Genomic DNA, 21,497 nt, shown 5'->3' with positions numbered 1-21,497 from the left:
ACAGGATTCAAGTTGCAGAGAAACATCTTCCCTTTGATTTTTTTTTAAAAATGTATCTTCTGAAACCATGTTCTCCAGGAGCTCTAGACAGATATATCTTCTCTAGAAATTAATTGGTATTGGAATCCTTAGAGCAAAAAGGCAAACCCAGCAAGGCCAAGAACCAAGTAACTGAATGCAGCCTCACAGCTCAGACATGCAGGAACTGAGATTCTCTATGGAAGGCAGCCTTGGCAGCTGCTGCCTTTCTAACAGTGGGTGGCAGCAGCAGAGCCCCAAGGTGGGGGCCGCCTTGTGTGGGGAGGGTGCTGGGGGAGCTGCTGCCAGGGAGAAATACAGTGACTGCTGTATGACAGTCCCTGCTGCTGGGAAATGTGCTGAAACTGTGCTCCAGTTCTCCTAGCTGATATTCTACCAGCTCAGCTTCACAATGAATTCAGCAAAAGTGTTCTTTTTGGTTTTGAGGCCATCTAATATTTGTCTTGTGGATGTAGCTTATCAGGCAGAAGTGAAAATAAACAGGATTTGCAGTACAACACCTAGAAAATCAAAGTTTCTTTATTTGGGGTTAAATACAAGCATGAAATGAGATAGTATAGGCCAGCAGCCTCATTAAAAGGCAACACAGGATTTGATAAGACATTTAAATCTTCTAAAGCTCTGAATGGTTAAAGTTCCATATCCAGTAAATCCTAGGATCTGGGTGCCTAGTATTTTGTATAAAACTAAGCCAGCGTGCTTTGGTAAAGTAAGAACTTTACACTAAAAAACATACATAATTTAACATTTATCACTTAATATTATGTGAGCTAGGTTTGGTTTGCTGTGTGAACTATAATATTAAAGCTTAAAATTGATTCCAGAGCTCTTATGGGCATGATGGTTATTTTTAGAAATAAAACTACTCAGAGGAAAAGAGTAAACAGCAAAGCTTAGAAAGCTACTGCTTCCAACAGTATTCTCCTCAGAAGCTGCCATTTTAGAAAGTATCTTTTTTAAATGTCAGTGAGATACAGCCTAAGGGTGCAACACTTCACAAAACATGTATATTAACCAGATATAATATGTGCTAATATAGTAATGGTCTAGGTATAAGAAAATGGTAAAAACCTGGCAAGCCTGATTATAATGAAGGTATTATTTCCTTCCTCATGGGAAGGGGACAGCATAAGATAATTTGTTAAAAAATAAAACTGTGTTTGCTGCTGCTTAACCACAGACACATTACCAAAATGATCACATGAGCTAGTATAAATGAAGGGCCACTCTTGTATATAAAGGGAAAAGGACAGGAAAATATTTTTAAAATAAGAAACACCCTGTAGAGCGCTTTCTTTCAGCAGTGTACTACTACAAAGCAACAGAAGTAACAACACTTCCCCCCATTTCAACTGTTACTGTAATAAGTTGTGATCAAGTACCAACCCCTCTTCAACCATTTTAACAGTGCTGGAAGGGAGACCTTTGGCTTTATCTGTGCTGTCATGGCAGGCAGGTGCACAGCTTTTATTTTTGTGTACCAAGAAATCTGATTAGATCATGGGGAACACATTCCTCTATCACTTTTCCAGTATTTCAGTATTGGTTTGGGGTTTCAGAACTGACAGCTTTAGCCCCAACCTCAAGAACTGTGGCAAAAATGCAACACACCTCAGTTGAACAATCTGCCATTTGGACATGCTGGAGGAGGTAACTGCATTCACCATCTACTTCAGGGAACTTGCTTTTCGAGTAATGGAAGCCAAAATGTCATGACTAAGACGGGTAAGGTTACTTGGAGTTGTTCTTGTAAATGCAGGATTATTATTAAAAAGTATATTTTGAGACAGTTTATCAACAAAAAAATGCCTTGGAATAAATTCTCACCAGTTATATAAAAATCCAAATCTTAAGACATACATAGAGAGCTATAACACGAAAAGCTTTTGATCTTCCAACCTTTTTAAAATTAAGCCTAGACTTTTCTAGTACGTAGCAAACTTTAATTATTTTGTACTTTGAATTCAGAGATGAGCCAAGGGTATGTAACTTCACAATGAGCATCTATTTGAACCGAAAGTGCCTGGACATTTATTTTTTTTTTTTACATGCAATTTTAATTCCATGGAAAACAGTATACTGCTCCTCTCCGTAGCACTTTTGGTTTGCTCTCGTGTATTAACTGCCCTCTGAACTAGAGCCTTTTTGATTTAGTTTTTAGTTTTCTGATTTAGTTTTTAAATGGGCATTTGACTGATGTCCCTTAAATAGGGAAGATTCGCATATAGAAAAATAAAGCATTTTTACCCTTGGAATTTGAACACTGAGCTATTTTGTGTTAATTTGTACTTCCAGGATAACATCCCCTTTCTAGTTAGAAATCACTGGTGATATTTTTACTTGTGCATCAGTGCAACTGAAATGTCACTCCCCCCCAACAGTTTGAGTTTGGCTACCTTAAGAAACATGAACTTATTTCTGCAGCTCCACAAGAGCACCATCTCTTACCTGATCAGTTGTCATGACACTGACAAAATGGTATGCACTACTTGTGGTTCTCTCCTCCCTCTTTAACCCTCTGCAAGTCTCTTCTGTCTCCAGCTAAGCAATGACAACAGGATTCCTAATCTCTTGTTCCATACCTCTTCCCCACCATACAAAAACAGCAGAAGGGAAGAATGAATTCTTCTAACATATAAAAATCAGCACCAAGGCTGAAGATTTCATTGATGAGCTTCACAGGAAGAAAGACCTACATCAGTAGTATGCATTTTTTTTCTTCTATCATGCAAGTCTTCTGGAAGCAATGTGGATAGCATTATATAGTATCTAAACAAAAGTTAAAATGTAGAGCTCCAGAAAGGCAGAATCCAAGTTCCTAAAAGTCTAATGTTACAATTCGAGTTCTTAATTGTACTTTATAGGTGTTTAAGAACAAGATAATACTACTCTAACTTTCAAATGTTCAGGATAGTCTAGAAAAAAACACTTGGGTTCAGGTTGTACTTTACCAGGTATGCTTCACCAGAAATCATTTTTGCCAGTTAATTTCTTAGTCAGAAGTAAGAGGTTAAATAGAACTCCTACTGTGATGGTTTTCCATAAGCCCCTGCACTGGAATTACAAAACACACAGAAGATGCACAGCTCCGTTCACATATACATACTATAAACATAACACCAGTGCTAAACAAAACATCAGAACCAAAAAAAAAATCCAAGATGCATGTCAGTTGACAGCCATTTGAGAGATTCAAAAGCATTTTTCTGAACTTCTAAGTTCTGGTAAAATAACTTCAAAAGATATTTAAGAATTATGATAAAATAGGAAATGTGAACTTCAATAAAAATGACTTCTCCAATTTGATGTGCTACAAAATGTTAAGTATGGGTCTAACCCTATGTTGAATATCACCTGTGTAAACACCTTGTCAGAACGTGTCAAACTAAGAAGGAAAAACAAACAGCCACCTCTTACTGACACTGCCAGTGGTTTTATAATATATGGCATAAATATAAACTGTTGTGCGACAAACATGACAAAAGCCTACCTCAGTTATATTTCAGTTTATATGATAAAAAAATAAAATATTAAACTGCTCGTAGTGCAACATTCTATCATCATAGAAGTATACCATGCTTTGTAAATTTACTGTTACATTATTTACAGTATATAGCAATGCTTTCAACTAAAGATGAAAGAACAAAACTAGGCAACAAAATGTTTACATACAGGTACCACCTTAACATTGTCCACTGAATTATCAGCTTCTCTTTACAGGCTTTGTGTCACATGGACGTTCTTCCACACATAGCACACAGCGCACCTTTCTGTCAGCAGTCATCTGCTCTGTCTGGATATAGTGGAAAGGCGTGTTTAAAAACTGCATAGCTCTCAAACCTTGTTTCTTCAAACGTCATTTACATGGACAGCTGAAAAATACATAAAAACTCCATCACTTACACTGATCAATGTGAAATCTCAAGAGCTGAAATAAGATCAATAAATAGGCACTGCTGTGCAGCCATACAGAGCTGGACTAGATGAATACCCCTTTTAGCAGTCTTAGTTGAAGGAAGGTATTTGTAGGAGGAAAAAGAAGGGAGGAAAGCAGTTAAAGGATTCTCATGCATTATTTAAAATTCTGGGCTTTAATTGGGAGCTAAGCTCCTGGAATATAGAACAAAATATGAGAACACATAATTGAATGTGGCCTTATTTAACGTTCTGTAAAGCTTCTGCTGGCAGTTTGAGTAATGCTGCCATGCACTGCCCAAATTGATAAAAATGAATACAGTAAGAGTGACATAGTAACTATGCTTCCAGTAATAGCTTAATTTGATATCACTGCCCTCATGTCAGAGAGCTAAGGCTTAATGAGGCTGGAACAACTTATACACAGCAATTCTTTAATTACCCTCAGTGACTAAGGGGGAAAGAGGGAAAAAAACAGTCAGTGGAAGCTTGAAATCCAGTACTACCTTTCATTTCCAAGTGTCGGTCTTTAAATTCCATCATTTTTCAGAAAATACTATCTAATAGTTTTGGACAAGATACTGCCCCCATGCATTTTGTAAATTCTCATGCCTAGTAATATTTATTCACAATATCATGGAAATGATTCACTTTTTCTACAGGGCACTAGGTAAGTATCAGAAGAACAATGCATTTCAGATACACAGAATTTTCAAATGTTTTCCGCAGAATTCCTCAGAGTAAAAACCTCAAATACAGCAGTAGGAATACTACTCTTGTGTAAACCTCTACTGTGCATTATTTCATTAGATTCCATGCTGCTGACTTTACAGGTTGTGAAACTGAAGATGCTAAGCAGTTAGTGTAGCCCATTTATGAAATATAGTAGTTTACCAAACACCATGAGATTTTTGTAACTTACCTTCTGTATCTAAAGCGAGTATTTGGAATTTTGTGCTTTGCTTCTTTAACACCCACATTCTTGAGCACTTTGTGCTTGTGCTCTACGTGGTGATCTCAGCTGTCTCAAGGCAGCGTCTCCATACTGAATACCTGAGCCCATTCTTTCCGGATCTAGTTCTCCTGAGGAGAAACAAAATGGTCACAGAGGATGGATCACTTACAAATAATACATTCCACTTTAAACGACATCAGATACAAACATAAAATGCTGTTCTGCTCTAGTTACAGAGAGATCTATTGCAATTCTGTTTATTCTTAGGCAACTCTAAAACCATACTATTTTCTCCTGTAATTACAACTGTGTGCCCTTAATCATAACGACAAAGCAGTTCGTCTCTGAGCTAGGCTGCAGCAGAAGTGTTTTTGCACTACTTCTAACAAAGGAAATACCTAAAATGTGTTCTGCAAACACTGTTTCATGTTAAAAGACACCTGCTTTCAGAGACTAACAAGCAAGCACTGTTAATACTAAGCCAAACAGAAATGGATCAATCTGACAGTAAGATTCTGCACAGCACTGCTCCCGGAGGAAATGGCTTCAGCCTTCCTGGTTACTGCTAATCCATTTGTGTGGCTGGTTTACTTCACACCCAGTGCCTTCAGAAATGCTCTTCCATTTCTTACTCCATGGGGAACTGGCCAAGATTAGAAACATATAGGTAAAAAAAAAATCCCTCTAAATAATTCAGATAATTTATTCAGGCTCATTGCACATATCTGCTCCCCGTGTGAGTCGGCAGACAACACCACGTTGAGCAGAGCCTGAAGGTAGGGCTACCATTCAGAAAGCACCTTGACCAAACTAGAGGAACCATTGCAGCAGGAACCTCGTGACATTCAGTGCCTACATGTGCAGAGTACTGTATCTGTGACAGAACAACCCCAAGCACTGGTACAGGGTGGGGACTGACCAGTTGCTACAGAGCAGCCCTGCCAAAAAAGACCTGGGGGTCCTGATGGACGAGCTGACCATGAGACACAGCATGCACGCATGACAAAGGAGGTAAACAATGCACAGGGCTGTGATTGCAGGAGTGTAGCCAGCAGGATGACAAGTGATTATTTCACTCTGCTTGGCACTTGCAAAGCCACACTGAGAGCTGTATGTCCAGTTCTGCATTCCACAAATGCAAAAGAACAAACTGGAGAGAGTACAGGAGAGAGCCACTGAGACCTCTTCAGGCCACTGAGACCAACTTCAGTTGCAGGCTGAAGCTCAGGCAGAGGCTAAGGAAGCTGTGTTTCTTCGGCCTGAAGAAGAGAAGGCTAAGAGAAAATCTAAATACAGGACTACAGGATCTTAAAAGGGTCTAAAGGCCTGGGTCAGAAAAGGGTCTAAAGGCTGGGGTCAGACTGCACTCAGAAATGCACAACAGAAGGACAAAAGGCAACAGACACAGGAAGCACAAGGAGAACTGTATGTCTTGGAGCATTTCAAAATATGCCTCGGTGTGCTCTGGGCAACCTGCTCTCACTTTGAAGTTGACCCTATTTGGAACAGGAGGGTGGACTAGAGATCGCCAGAGGCCCTCTCCAGGCTCATTTTTTTCATGATTCAATGCATGTGTGATGACACAAGGGGAAGGACAAGCAGCTCACAGAAAGCAGGACTCGTTTTTGTCATATTAATGCCTAAATCAGTCATGGAAATCCAGTATCATGACTAGCTAGCCATACTCTGCTTTTCTTCATTTTTTTTTTTAATGAAGGTTGCTATTTGGCATTTATTTAATGCAGTAACCAGGAAACTCCTGTGAAAATACTGCATTCTTTTCACATAAATTTGGCATACAAAATGTGTAATTAGAGTCTGAGATACTTTTCAATATAGCCCATTCTTAAAACTTGGGAGACATTGGACAGCTGATGACAGACAAAAGTCAGAACAACAGATTAGCTCTAATGACACAACACTTGGGAGTCTGTTTCTGATAGAAACCTGCCCACTTGCATTGAGAAGCTTCTGGTATATTTCTAGATCTGCAAAAGAAAAAATGATTTCAACTGAGAGCTAGGGAGGTCACTTCAGGGAATACAGTTGCTAGGAAACATCCCTGGCATCTTCTGTGTTCGTGTTTAAATTCTCCTGACCACATTTCCTGCTATATAAGAGAAGCAGAAATAAAAGGTACGCCTGCCCCCATGTTAGGTTTTTATTCTGCATTGCTAAAACTAATGTCATGCTTCACGTCCGTATGGACATAGCAACCCACAGAATGCATTGCCCATACTCTGAGCTGACAATTAAGGTAAATGCCATGTCAGAACATCCATAATCCACCCCTCTCCTCCTTCCAGGTATACAGATCTGACTTGAATGTTCATTTCTATTAAAACATATGGCTATAAATCAAACGGGTTATTTTATTACAATTAATTCACTTTAGATGATTATACTTACATGTATACTTTTAATAATATTATTTTTTCTAAAAAATATAATAGTATTAATATAATATTAATAATATTAATCTCTATTTACCTGATTCAATTTTATTGAGTATTTTTCTTGCACACTGTACAAAGGCCTCTTCAACATTTTCCCCTGTTAGTGCACTTGTTTCCAAGAACATCAGCTCTGTATTTGACACCAGAAAAAACAATCTCAAGGCAAGTCTGAAATATCTGATATAGTAATTCAAACATAAAAATTGATAGGAACAATATTTTTTTCCTAAACAAGAGGAGAGCTATCATACTATGAATAGATAGATGGTCCTGAAAAAAATCAATTTTTGAAAACAAAACTAAAAATCAAAAAAGCTTCCTCTGAAATTTATACAAACCTAGAAAGTCGGAATCTGAACACAATAGCCTAGGCTGCACATGCAAAATAGCATATGAAGCTGAAGAGCTTCATATAGTTTCCTGATAATAGAAAACTATATGCAAGAGGACAGCTAGCAACCATAGTAAGATACATGGTAGAAAACGACTTCATCAATTTGCAAACTGAAAACAGATGTTACTGTTAGCAGGACTGTAGCGCAGAAGCTCGGAATGAGACTGGCTTTAGCTGCCACTGAAATACGTCTTGAAAGACTGAAAATTCTGGATACTACAGACCAGGTAATAGTCCTCTGGATCCATGCCATATATTGAACTGTTTCTCATGAATAAAATGTATTGCTTTCATCTGGAGTCAACACCATCCAACCTTATCTATAATGTATAATATCTACAAGAAGCTGAAAACCAGGAAATATTACTCTCTATTCTCTCTCTCCAGCCCACTGGTGGCAAGGTAACACCTGAGTTGTATTGCACTCCCTACAGACTATATTGCCACACTTCAAGTAGCAGCTGTGACTGGAAGAATCACTGGTAATGGGACTTAAATAGTACGTGCAGTTCTTGTTACATACACTGTCCTTTCCCTCTGCCTCGTGTACTAACAGGATTCTCTCTTCCACAGATACTTGACAAGTTACAGTGGGCCAACAAAGTATTCCCTGTCTGCACAAAAAATAAATTGTTTTAAATGTAAGACATCTTTCATCATTACATGATGATTTTGTACTACTTACCATTTTCTTGTGCAAACCGGGATGCTTCTAAAAAAGTAACTTCACGATCTGCATCAAGATCCTTTTTGTTTCCACACAGTATTATTACAATATTTTGACTTGCTAGCATTCTTGCATCTGTCAGCCAATTAGTAAGTGCATTGTAGGTTTCTCGGCTGCGAAGAAAATAACATCTCATATTAGAATACACTTGTTTCTAGTGAACAGATCACTGAGATAAAACTTAGAAGGCAAGTCTGTATTTGTGGCAAGCCATAAACTGCTGCTAGTCAGGCAAGTCACCTATGCAGCAATGAACTGTGAAGTGTATCAAGTTCTTTCATGAAACTATTTAAAAGCTTAAAGCTTTTAAAACACAGAAGTTCAATTAATCACAAACACAGCCAATTTCTTTTCAGCAGTATTTTATATATTCAAAGTCAAGAAACATGCTAGCTGTGTACATGTGCTGTTGGATCCTTTAGAGAGCAATACCTCTCAGCTTACTTCTCCTTGCGTTACTGAATATTCTGTTCCATTGCCGTACCTCCTTTCATTAGATAGTCATTCTGATTAATAAATTCTAATTAGACACCAGGTCCTATGAACTATGTTTTGCTAAAACACATACAGATATCCCAGTTGCGGCTCTATAGCTCTCTAAAAGTAGGACCTCTTGTAAAATACCACTAATATGGTTTGGAGTGACAAACCCGGATGGAAGGGGAACAGATGATGAAACAAAAAAGCAAACAAAAAAAAATCCATAGCTCAGGATGAGTTAGACTACTTGTAGCCTCTGCAAGGCTCTGAAAGTTTGCTTGTTACTCACTCAAAAAAACCCATAGGTTGGAGTAAGTCAAAATAAATAATAAAATACTCTGTTAAAATGAAAGGCTAGAATTTTTAGTGCTAGTTTCAGACTTCTGTACATGAAATGTAGGGATAACAGAATGAGTTATTATTTAACATAGAATTCAACCGATTCTTAAGTTTCAGATGGGATTATAATAATTAACTTACACTTACAGAGACTTGCTGACCTGAAGTTTCACATTTGTTTTAAGACCAATTACAGTGCAGGCAGTTATGCACACACCATTAGTCAGTGTAGTAGTGGTCAATGCTAAAGCCTTCAAGAAACAGGACTGACAAATGAGTCCAGCTGACCTTAAGCACAAAACACTGATTTCAAAGATTGCCCAGAGGAGAACAGTACGCTCACAGGACAAAAAGCAACAGACCTAGCCAAGTCATTATGAACCAACATGAAACTTAGCCAACAAGTATGTCAGTGGTGGCCAGAAAAATAAAGTACAGATGAACAGTTTTTTGGGGGGGCTATGGTTAAGGAATGCATAGGTGGAGCTAGCTTCTCCAGAAGATGACCTGTTATACCGGAACACTAACAAGCAGTTTCCACAAATAGGGGTGTACTGCCTTGGTTAAAAGTGGCTCAAGTCTGCTCTAATGTTGCACCCTGCCAATGCCAGGTTATTTGTTTTGAAGGCTATGAAATTAAGCAACACAGATCAAGCCAGAGGTTTGTTTTAGCTTTGTAAAACCATGAACGTAAAAGATTTCAGGAACAGAACAACGAGACATGCACAGTGATCCTTCCCTAATTTATTCAGTTTCCAACAGATGGTGGTTACAGGCTTCCTAAACCAGCGGCTGCATTTAGTCCACCATGATTACAACAGCTACTGGTGAGCCCATTCCCATCTATTTTTCTAACCCTTACGTTCTGTTCACATTTATGGCATTCATAGTATCTCACGTGAGCAAGTTCCAAGACTTGAGTACACACTAAAACTAATATTTTTTTACATTTTTATTTTCTTCCTGTTCATTCTCTGTTGAGGATTAGATACTTGGGGAGTATATAATTATTTGTTAACTATATCTGATAGCCAATAAACAAAACGCAGTAGTTTTCTTACCTGGTTATGTCATAGACAAGCAAAGCACCTGCAGCACCTCTATAGTAACTTCTTGTTACAGACCTGAAACAGAATTATAGATATCCATTTCTATTTGTACCAGGTCAGGCTGGGATGGAGTTAACTTTCCCTGCAGCAGCCCACACAGTGCTGTGCTCTGCACTTGCGGCTAGAACAGCCCTGGTATCACACCAGTGTTCTCTCTCTTGCTGAGCAGTGCTGGCACAGCAGCAGGACTCCCTCCAAACCACCCCAAAGCCAGCAGGCTGGCAGTGGGCAAGAGGTGGGGAGGGGACATCACAAGGGCAGCTGACCCAAACCAAACAAAAGGATATTCCATATGGTATGGAGTCACACTCAGCAATAAAAGGTGGACAAGGGGACACAGAAGGGAGGCTCTTGCTATAAAAATGCCTGTCCTCTCAAACAACCACTACATGCAGTGAGACCCTGTTTCCCAAGCTGTGGCCAAACATTGCTCATTGATGGAAAGCAGAGATTGTTTTTCTTTCTCTTTGCTTCCACATGACCTTTGTGTATTTTTTTCCTCTTTCTTTTCTCTTTAATTAGCCTTATCTCAAACTGTGAGACTTTTTTTCCCCAAAATAGTTTCTCAACCCCCATCCCTTTCCTTTGATGAGCGAGAGAGGAGTTTAGTTGGCCATTGGTGCAAATCACCACGCTGTTACATCTCTGTTGTTTCAGATCTGAGTTAATATAATGCAATCAACACTATGAAACATTTATTTATTTAAATAAAACATGATTTTAAACACAGTAAGCTACGCAGCAGCAGACTATTTATAACTAGGCTTTTGACAAAGCGTTTTCAATGAATGTAGCCACACAGGGCTTCTCAAAGTCCATTTTCCCTCCTTATAAGCAGGGATAAAAAAAAACACCCATCATCAAAAGTAATAATTGAAGAAACAACATTTAATGAAATGGCTGAAAAGGGCACCTGAATCTCTCTTGTCCTGCTGTGTCCCATATCTGCAACTTCACGTATTTACCACCAACGTTTATGATCTTTGAACCAAATTCCACTCCTATTGTATGATTTGAATCATCTTTGACTAAAAAAAAAAAAAAACAACACACACACACACAAAAAAACAGTTATTATTTAGAGAGTACTTAGGGTAAATGACTAGTTGTCACAAAATCCAAACTCTTCAGTGTTCAAATTATCAACTACTTTTTGAGCAAGCAAAAATCAGTGCCACCCACAAGCCTACTGCCACCATGCAGAAAATAAAGCATTTATTACGATTGTTGAGCATCTTATTGAATTCAAAATTACTAGGATGACCTGCCTTAATCAAATCATTCCTGGTTCCCATTAATGAATAGCAAGACAACACCTGTTACATTTTCTTCACCTGTTTTCTAATACCCTGACACAATTTAAAATTAAAGGAAAAGCCAAACACAAACTGCCACTCTTGCCAATGAATAAGATACATTTTTTCTTTTGAGCTTGAAGTTAAGGCACTTGCTCTACGTAGACCGTTGATACCACAGATTCTTAGCAGTATGTAACTGTCCATATCAGACACGAGATCATAGTTCAAGTTCATAGAATCATGCACTGTTCCTTGGTAATTACGCATTATCATCCTAGAGGTGTTTCTCAAAATAATTATAATTCAGTTGAGAAAGGTAAATCTTTGGAGAACTCTTACTGTGCTCATGTATACTTACACTTCTTTTCAATAAATTGGTGTAGCAAGCAGGATTTTCCAGTTCCAGCATTTCCTATGACCAAGAACTTAAAGAGGAAATCTGAAGATTAAAACAAACAAAAAAAATTGTTAGCTTCTGGTAAGAACTCACATCTTTGTTGTAAGACCAAGTACCCAGACCATCTACTCCAGTAGCTCTTATTTCACGGAGAAGAGAGGGCAAGATAACGATAAATCTGAAGAGTAACCCAGTTTATTCAACAGTGATGGTTAGAAAATAAGAGCTAAGAATGCTATTTGCTTATGGAGATACAAGAATGACAAAGAAGATGAAAATGGCTGAATTATAAGGCATGTGATTGGCTTGTATACCAGCAACCTGTTTTAAGGGTATATAAGCTATTAGCTAGAGTCAGTACAAATGCCCTGTATAATGACATTTACTCCTAAGAAAAAAGTACAAAAACATCTAGATTAAAAAAAGATTATTTTCCACTTTTAATACTTGTACGAACAACTAGAATGATTTTCCTATGTATTCAGAGGCAAGAAGTATTTTTTATTCTGGCATGGCTGCTTTCATGTCTCCTCTGTATGGTAAGTGACGATACAGTTACTTCTGGCACTTTGCCTACTTATGAACCATTTACATCAGTGTTCATGTAGCAAGGCAAGTATTCAAGATGTCATTTGTATTGTTATCTATTCAGTTTGATACTACCTCTCCAGGTCTACTCTCATGTTGGCTGCAGACTGAAGAAAGCCTCCTTGTCTTATCACTCTCAAACATTTACACTGATAAACTGTGATTAGGAGGTTTACAATTACTTCCCTAGTACCGAGTCATCAGGACAACTGTTAAATTTCTTGCATGATTCACTATTTATTTTTCCACCAGCAGCATTCTTTTTATAGTCCTCTTAGCTTTATTGTGCAGTTTCTTATAAACATAGTAAGACATCCAATAAGCATGCAATGAAAAAAATTAAGCTTGCAATAACAAAAAAAAACAAAACTTAGTGTTAGTTTTGACTATACCAAGCAAGTCAAAGCACCGATACATGAATCTTTCAGAACCTTGTTTGAACCTTTAGCTTTACAGGTCGAATGTAACATGCACAAAGAAGTCTACCTGCTCATTCTGTTTCAAGCAGGAATTATTTGTTATGGTGCATCATAAACATCTAGCAATGCCAAAAGCAAAAAGCAAGTGGCTATGAATCCTGGCAAAGCCCACCATTCTTTGTCTTCAGTTGTTTTCCAAATTTTGTTATCTTTAAAATGAGGTATTGTTTTACCAAAGGTTTCTGCTGTTTTTCACTCTACCTCTGCATGATTTTCCTGTTCCAAATGTTGTAACAGGCTTTGGTATGGACTCTGTATTCTGCCTGTCTCAGAAAGAAGAGATTGCTTTTTTTGCTCACAAGTATTGTGACTGTTTACATACTCTAGACATTCTGTTCCAAACTCCTCTCATTCTTCACGCCCCCAACCAGCTGCTCATGCTTTGTAGATGAAAAAGAAAGTAAGAAAAGGGATTTTGGTTCAGGCTGTGAAAGTGTGTACTGGTTCTTCCAGTATAGAAGGACCCTTCGTGTCACCTCAGCTGCAAAACACACTCAAACTCAGAATACTTCGTTCTCCAGACTATATCAAATCTTCACTGTTAGTATGAGATGTATTTATATCATTAACGGCCCCGAAGTGTTAGGCTAAGAAAGTCAAATGTCTCTTTTTAAGTACCACACAGCACTAGTTAGCTGCCTTGTGTACCTTCCCATATATTTAGACCACTGTGGGTGTGTGTAATCTCACTGATTTTACCACTTTCAAAGAGTTCCTCAAAATGCACGATGTTCTCAGACACAGTTGCAATGAAAATAATCTGTTTCTTGTCTCTGCATTTTTTTCCAAATATAAATTTGAAATCCAGTTAAAACCGGTTCTCCTATGTATCTGGCAAATGCTGCTTGTCAGAATTTTGTGTTAAAAGCAACTATAAAAATCACATCTACCTTTCTTTTGTCCATGGACAACTCATACCATGGACAGTAGTTTAACGGCTACTGTCAAGCTGAAAGAGGAAAAGAATGACAGAAAATCTCTGTTCCTACACTAGTTTTTCCTGTCATTTTAAGCCTCTGTTGTTAGATGTGGCTGCCAAAGCCAGATTTTGCGATGCACAAAACCCCGCTGAGTGGCACAATCGAGGAGCTGCTCTGTTCTGCGCAGACAGGCTGCAGGCCAGCGAGGAATTCAGAGCCAATGGCGTCACTGGCAGGGACGGTATGGAAGGGCCTCAGAACAGCACTGGATATTTCCTGAGGTGCTTCAGATTTTGTTCTGAAAGCAGAGTGGTATTGGAGATTTCATATTAAATTCCTCAAATGGACACCATACACTAACAGCAATTTACGGATAGATTCCTAATTCCTACCAAAATCCTATTAGGCCAGACAACTTTAAGAGGGATTTTCTCCTACAGAAAAATCATTTGGATAGATGATGATTCAATACCTGCTTGCTTGGTAGAGAAAAAAAAAAAAAAAAAAAAAAAGCTTCCATCTGCCAAAGCAGCAAACCTGTTTTCTAATGTGGAACTCGAAAGTGCAGTTTCATACTGTAATCAAGTGAATTGTAAAGAAGAGAAGTGTTTTAGTCTCCTACAGAGTGGAAAAAGCCAAGCCCTCTATTAAAAATTTTATACCAGAAAATCTTTCACAATACACAGACTCGTACAGTAAGGAAAGTAACGCTTTGCAGTTATGTTCACAGGGGTACTTCTATCACTTGAAATGATTTTATGTCAATTGTTCAAAAGAGCAAAAGGCTCTGTATCAGACTTCACGTTAATAGCTTACCCACAAGCACCGGATAACACGTTTCAGGAAACCTGGAATGCTTTATACATGTAATCACCAGCAAGGAAGGACAAGAAAAAGCATTTGCCAATAACAGAAGTCACAAATATCCATATTTAATGAGTTCAGAGCTTTTTAAAGTTCTGAGCCCAAACTATCAATGAGTAAGGTAATACCAGGTAAGAAGAGGGAAAATATTTTTTCAGTTTGTTGTTGTGGAACTTCTTTCTTACAGCGTCATTCTGCATGATAATAGCAACCATATCAATAACGTGTTTATAACTTTCTCTGTTTGATTTAGGACATGAAACATCTTCTCTTTGAACTGTGTGGATGTCTCAGAAAATGCAGCACTGTTCAGAAACAGAAACTGAATGAGACAGGCTAAAGAAGCTATGTGCCCACACTGTAACTCATACTCAGGAAAACCTTCCATGTATTAATTCTGTGCAATTTCACTGAACACAACTCATATCCTAGTGTTTGTACCATTGCTTATTGTTCTAGTTTTTCTTTTTGGCCTCCTCTCCCAGAGGAATTCAGTTATTTCGTTTACAGCTTGCTTTTATTTATTCATTTTTGTGATTGACAAAGAAGCTCTGAGCTCCGACATTCCAGTCAGCTGCCAAGGCTGTCACCCTAGAGAAGCTTTTCTTATTAGCTCTGTTGTTCCTCGTTCATGGAGAAGCTGAAAAGAAACATCATTCCCATGCTAAAAACGCTTGCTATCATGCTGGTTACTAAAACGATCTAGAAAAGTTAAAGCATTCTGCCTGTAAATAATGTCTTCATTATGTAGAAAGGATTTTGAAAGAAAACTAACTCTGCGCCAGAAGGAAAAAGGGTTACAAGACATTCACTAGAGAAAGCATGAAGAACGATAGCATAGCCCGGCTGTTTAAGGAAACAAGGCAGTACAAGGAGTCAACTTACTCCCCTCTGTGAGCTACATGCCCCACCTGATCCCGCACTGCACACAGTGCCAGGGAGCAAAGCAGCTGGACGGATCCTGGCTTCCTAGCACAGGTGAAAAGGACTGAGTAAAACCACGGCTCCACCCCAAAGCAGCGCCAGCAGCCCAACTGCTGTACGCCAGGGGAAGGAGAAGGGAGACAATGGTGGGCTTTGACCCAACCACCATGGCAGATCAAAACCAGAAGGACGATGTGGAAACCACCCCAGGCCATCCAACCTCCTTCTCCATCTGAAGCTTACTCCAGCAGAAGGAATAATTGAGCTGCTTCTGAACTACTGCAGCCTAGTCTTTAAAATGTAATGTGAAATGAATTGTTTTCTATACTCTTCCTAATATAGGAGGGGAAAAAAGACCAACTTACATCTTCAGTCACAGCTCAGGCTTCTACCAACTGCCTGAGAAAGACTAGAACATACATTCATTAATGCTGACCCTTTGGAAACTCACATTCATACCAATTAAAAAAGTTTCCTGATAGTTAGACACCTTTGATTTTGCATCAGTCTGCATAAGGAAAGAGTGCTCTGAAGCACTCCTACTAGCATATGCTGTTCTCTCCACATGAGGGGAAAGAGGAGCTATTCTCCCTGCTGACCCCTTTCTCCAGCAGTAAGGATTTCCAAGATAAACAGGTAGAACCGATATACTTGGCTCTGTTCCAGTTGGCACAGAGACTGCTTGGAAGAGGGCAGCTTTGCTTTGTGACCTGAGCAATAAAAAATAAGCTTTGAAATAAACTGAAGACCGTGGTGACAAATGCAAAGACCATCTGAGAAGCGTGTGTGGAAAGGGAAGGGAGGGAGGACAAGGAGAAAAGCATGAATCAAGTTGCCTAGACCAAGAAGAAACACTTTTGGATGAACAGAAACATCTCTGACAGTGACAGATTGAAAAACTCATGACCAGACTGGCAGCTGTAGATATTCATGGAGAAAACAGAAGGAAGTAGGGACTGAAGAGATTTGAGTGGAATCTAACACAACACATTCTCTCAAAGGTAGTACAGCTTTTCCTCTAGCCCTCTACCATTCAAAATCCAAAGGTCCCTTTTATTTACCTGTGAAGGATAAGCCATTTAAAAATCAGTCCATATTTATCACCATGTGAAAACGCTTAAGTTTTGCGCTGGGAAGCAGGAGGAAGCCTGCATGTGTTCATAGTTACTATCTGTGCAGAGGCCACTGCATCTCAGAAAGCATGAGTTATTCAAAGGCAAATTACGTTTATAAGAGATTTGTTTCCACTGTTACAGCAGACGCACATTTTACAGTGACCCTCCTTTCCCAAAAGAAGCAGTAAAAAGTTCTTCCTAAGTTTAGTCTCAAAATTCATGGAGTTTTCTCTTCACAATTACTTTGGTTTTGTTCCTGGCACCTTGTAAGGGAAAGAAATTGATTGTGTAGGATCATACTACAGCAGTGGAAGGAAATCCCAACTTGTTCCAATATATACCTCAACCGAGTATCCTGCCAGTCTCCTTTTACCACTCCAAACAGAGCTAAAAGCTGGGGGAGGATGGAACAGCACACACTGAAAGAGCAAAATCTCAAATATAATCTTTATTAATTATTCATTTTATTATACTCTGCTTCCCAGAGCAAACTTTGAGCCATTATATTCCCATGCTAAAACACCATAGAAAGGTGAGACAGCTCTATTTTGGTGATATATTTGCAATAAACCACAGTTGGATGTTTGTCCGATTAAACCTTATTTGACTTAGAAGTACCATAAAGTCTACTTTCTCCCAGTAGAAGAAACATGCAAGCAAAAGATTCAAAAAATCATAAGCAGATAAGCAGTATCTGTCTATTTCACAATCTGTTCCAGAACCTGGCACTCAAGTTCTACAGGTCTCCAGCCTCCAGGGCCCCACAGGTAGTGATATCAAGCTAGCAAAGCATTGCAGACAATATTAAATTCACTCTCAGATTTAATTCAGTTACAACTTTTCATTCCCCACTGCTACTAACGTGACAACTCGCGGGCAACAGGTCCACTGCCATGCAAGGTTTGTTTCCACCACCCCCAATACTCTGAGCATATGCTTAAAGATCATTTGCATTCATGAAGACAGTCCAAGGAGCCTGGACAGCATCTCATCCAAAGGCTCAGAAAGAGATTAATGAAATAAAATGGTGAAACTGATATGGAGAAGGCTGTATCTTAAAGGCAGCTGGCAACAGTAAGAAAGAAGCATCCTTAATCATAGGACCATGACTTCAACTACAGGTAATTTACAATACTGATATTAAAGCAGAAGTCCTGCAAAGATCTTCCAGAAGCAATGGAATTGAGCAAAGCAATTACAGTTTTCAAATCAAAGCTGAGAGTAAAACAACAGAATTGGCTATGTAAAGCAGTTTTATTAGGCAGGAAAAAAAAAATCTTTGGGAAAAAACAACCACTGTAAAATTAGAATTTCAAGAGTAATTCTGAGCAACCTCAGAGGCTTGCCAAATGATTCTGATACCCGATATATCCTGGAAAGGAAGAGGGTTAAGCAAATTTCTTCTAAATAACTTTTGGAAAAATACCGTCTGTACTGCTTTCTCAGCAAGCCAAAACATTTACTTAGATTCTTCTAATTATGAAGTGCTATATATAGCTATTCTGCAGTAAACTATCCCAACTGTTCCGGAGAATTACAAAAAAGAAAGGGGAAATACAACATTTACATGTAGTTAGCACACGGACCACACTCTCTCATGATGCTGAACAGACAACGCACAGTCCCCAAAATAATGGCAACCCAACCAAAGCTGTTAAATCTAAAACTGACCCTTAGTCGAGATGTGGCAACTAGCCTTTAAAAGCTTCTGGACCTTTTAATGTAAGAATGAAGGCAATTGAAACTGTTGTTTTACACAAATCTGATTTACCTTTCCTTTGTTCAGGTCTAGGAAATGACGAGTGAAATCATTAAGAGGGGAGACAGAGATAAACATTACACTCCATCCCATCAGAAGGGATGAGGGTCATCAAATAAAACTGGCCATCAAGCAGAACTCCTCAGAAAACAAGGAGAGAGCCTTCTGCAGAACAGATGGCCTATGTGGGGAGCTCCCTGCCAAAGGATGCTGTGAATGCAAATTTGCTGGAGTTCAAGAAAAGACTGCGCAAGTTCATTGAAGAAAGAGCCACCGAGGGCTTCTCAACAGAAACCATACTCAGCTCGTGGAAATTTCAAGTTGAAAATAGCTGGAGAACATCAAGGAAATGATCACATGTACTTGCCCTGCTCTTAGCCTCTTTTCAAAGCATCAACAGGACACTGCAAAAATAGATACTAGTTACTATCATGGTCTAGTTACTATCTAACTATCTAGTTACTATCATAGCATAGGCACTGGTAAGTTCTATGTTATGCCATAACTTAGTTTTTACTACTCCATCTGCTCTAAATCTTGGCACTCACATATTCTAGTTCTGAATGTCTGTAGCTTATTTATGTACACACAGAACAAACACTGAAACTCAGAAGAAAAATACACACAAAAAAAATAAATAAATGAAATAACCCACAACAGCTGCAGACCTTCAAGTTTAAGGTCGCATTTTCTAGAACACCAAAACAATCGGAAAGCACCAAGAGTCACAGCAGGCTTACAATTGCTATTTTGCATCACTGGAACAATACAAAAAGTGTTGAAATGTACTTGTTAAGATACAGGGTGAAAATATGGGCTTGCAAAGCAGGCAGGCTGAAGAGGAGCACTGCTGGCACTCTGTCCTCTCTGGCTGTCCGCCCATCTGCCTGTTCAGAGACCACCAGAAGAGCACAGGAGCGATCCCAGTTCTTGCTCAGACCACGAACAACCGGTTCCAACTCTTTACCTAAACCAGCGAGGCACAACTCGCTGCTCTGGCTTCTGAAAACACAGAAACCACCGGCCCCTGAAAGCACCCAGCAGGAACAACGGGGCCGGTACTCCCCTAACGAGCCCTCCTGCTGCCCCTCACAGCTGGCCGAGCCCCACACGGCTCCCACCGAGCCCACCGGTTCCTGACCGTGCCCCTGCCCCTGCCCCTGCCCTACCCACCGCTAGGCTCGGGCCCCGGCGGCCCCCAGCCCCCTCGCATCCCCCCCGGCTCCTACCGTAGCTCTCGGACATGGCGGCCTGCGACATGCCGGAGCGCCCCGTCCCCCGCCGGGCCCGGGCAGGGCGCTGCCGCCGGGCCGGGAGGGACGCGGCCGGGCCCCGCCGCCCAGCCCCGCCTCGCCCCGCCTCGCCTCAGCTCCGCCCGCAACGGCCGCAACGGCCCCGCTGCGCACGCGCCCTCAGCCCCGCGCCATGGCGGGCGGGCGCCGCCTCAGTGACGAGCAGCCGAACACCTCAGCCGTCCCACAGCCTCTCCCCTTTTGGGGTGCTTAATGTCACGCCGTCCACAAACCCCTAATGATTACGGAAATAAACTGATTTTGTTAATTGCTAAAAATGTCATGCTACGTCAGTATGGGAACAGGGGGGTCTGGACACCTTGCTCTGTACAAACAGGATTTGAGGTTAAAAGACCTTACATCAGTCTTGTCTGATCAACCTTAGATCGGTCTTGTCTGATCAAATTGAGCTTGCCTCTACGGAGGTGATGTTTGGTAAATGTTGTACTAATGCCATGCTCCTCTGCCTCCAGCCACTCCCAATCAGTTAATGTGCACATGCCCGTAAAATACATGAAAAATTGAAAGCTTTCTATAAAACCTTTTAGTAGTATTGAAGAGAAAGACAGGGGGTGGATGGACAGAAAAAGATCGGGGAAAAAAAAAAAAGGAAACACAAATAGGATCAGGTGTTTCAGTATTTCTGTTTTGATGAGGAAATGAAAACAAAGTAATATTCAGAAATAACGAAGAAAGCGTGAACTAGGTTGGAAAATACAATGCTGATATCTCCACAATTTGCAAATATAGGCTACTGTATTTCAATTAAAACATTGTTTTTGAGTAAGCAAAAAGTAAATAGCAAGAAGTGACCTCACTGTTGTCCATCTGTAGTATAAGGGTGAAGAAAACCAAAAGCCAAATGTTTAATTTGTCTTCTGGTTTATGGTTTCTGTTGCTTACACCTGCTAGAAAGTTCCTTCTCACATAAAAAGCGGATGTGTCATGTCAAACTGTGTCTGCAGATCAGACATTTAAATACTATCATTTGTTCCTCAAATTAGTTTCACCACAATTATTGTACCTATATACTTGGTTATGGTCGTAAAGGTCATGCCGAGGTTTCTCTAAAAATGCTAATCTCATTTGTTTTACTAGTTTTTACAAACCAGATTCCTACAATATCAGTGTCTGATACCTTAGGAATGGAGAAAGACCACAAGGTCTCCTCAGAGGCAGACCCAGGATGGAGGATTCTGCAAAAGCTCCTTCTTCCAAACAAAAACAACCTGACTTACGGGATTTTGTGGATTTAGACAGGGCTTTAATGACCTAGCATTGCAATTGACCAGATCCTTCCCTTTTTCTTTTTGCCCTATCCAGGGAAACAAAATTGAGTCTGGATCTGAAGCTGAGCCGCATTTTGGTTTCCCCTTCACTGGAGGCTGAGGGCTGCTGGTTGGGCCTGGAGTGCAGCCAGAGTTGGGACGGACTGTTAGTTGTGAGA

At 39.8% G+C, this 21,497-nt stretch overlaps 1 protein-coding gene across 1 annotated transcript; it reads right to left on the bottom strand.

Annotated features, from left to right (window-relative positions):
• Positions 1-542: 542 nt before the first annotated feature.
• RAB4A (RAB4A, member RAS oncogene family) lies at positions 543-20,145 on the bottom strand. The gene is made up of 8 exons (XM_027454167.3): positions 19,988-20,145; positions 12,071-12,151; positions 11,328-11,442; positions 10,367-10,429; positions 8,445-8,599; positions 7,400-7,495; positions 4,877-5,037; positions 543-3,911 (listed from the first exon to the last, which is right to left on the bottom strand). The coding sequence occupies exons 1-7, from the start codon at positions 20,016-20,018 to the stop codon at positions 4,922-4,924; spliced, it is 657 nt and encodes a 218-aa protein (XP_027309968.2). The 5' UTR covers positions 20,019-20,145; the 3' UTR covers positions 543-3,911; positions 4,877-4,921.
• Positions 20,146-21,497: the final 1,352 nt, after the last annotated feature.

Source organism: Anas platyrhynchos, chromosome 3 (assembly GCF_047663525.1).
Source record: "Anas platyrhynchos isolate ZD024472 breed Pekin duck chromosome 3, IASCAAS_PekinDuck_T2T, whole genome shotgun sequence".
Taxonomy (NCBI): domain Eukaryota; kingdom Metazoa; phylum Chordata; class Aves; order Anseriformes; family Anatidae; genus Anas; species Anas platyrhynchos.
The sequence above is the reverse complement of the archived record's forward strand: the minus strand, read 5'-3'. Positions and strand labels throughout refer to the sequence as shown.

Coding starts and splice junctions, on each gene's coding strand:
- RAB4A (XM_027454167.3), bottom strand. CDS start 20,018: ATGTCGCAGGCCGCCATGTCCGAGAGCTACG. Junction 10,430..11,327: donor GCAGGACAAGAGAGATTCAG/GTGCCCTTTTCA, acceptor ATTCTGTTTCAG/GTCTGTAACAAGAAGTTACT. Junction 8,600..10,366: donor CTTGTCTATGACATAACCAG/GTAAGAAAACTA, acceptor TTTTCTTCGCAG/CCGAGAAACCTACAATGCAC.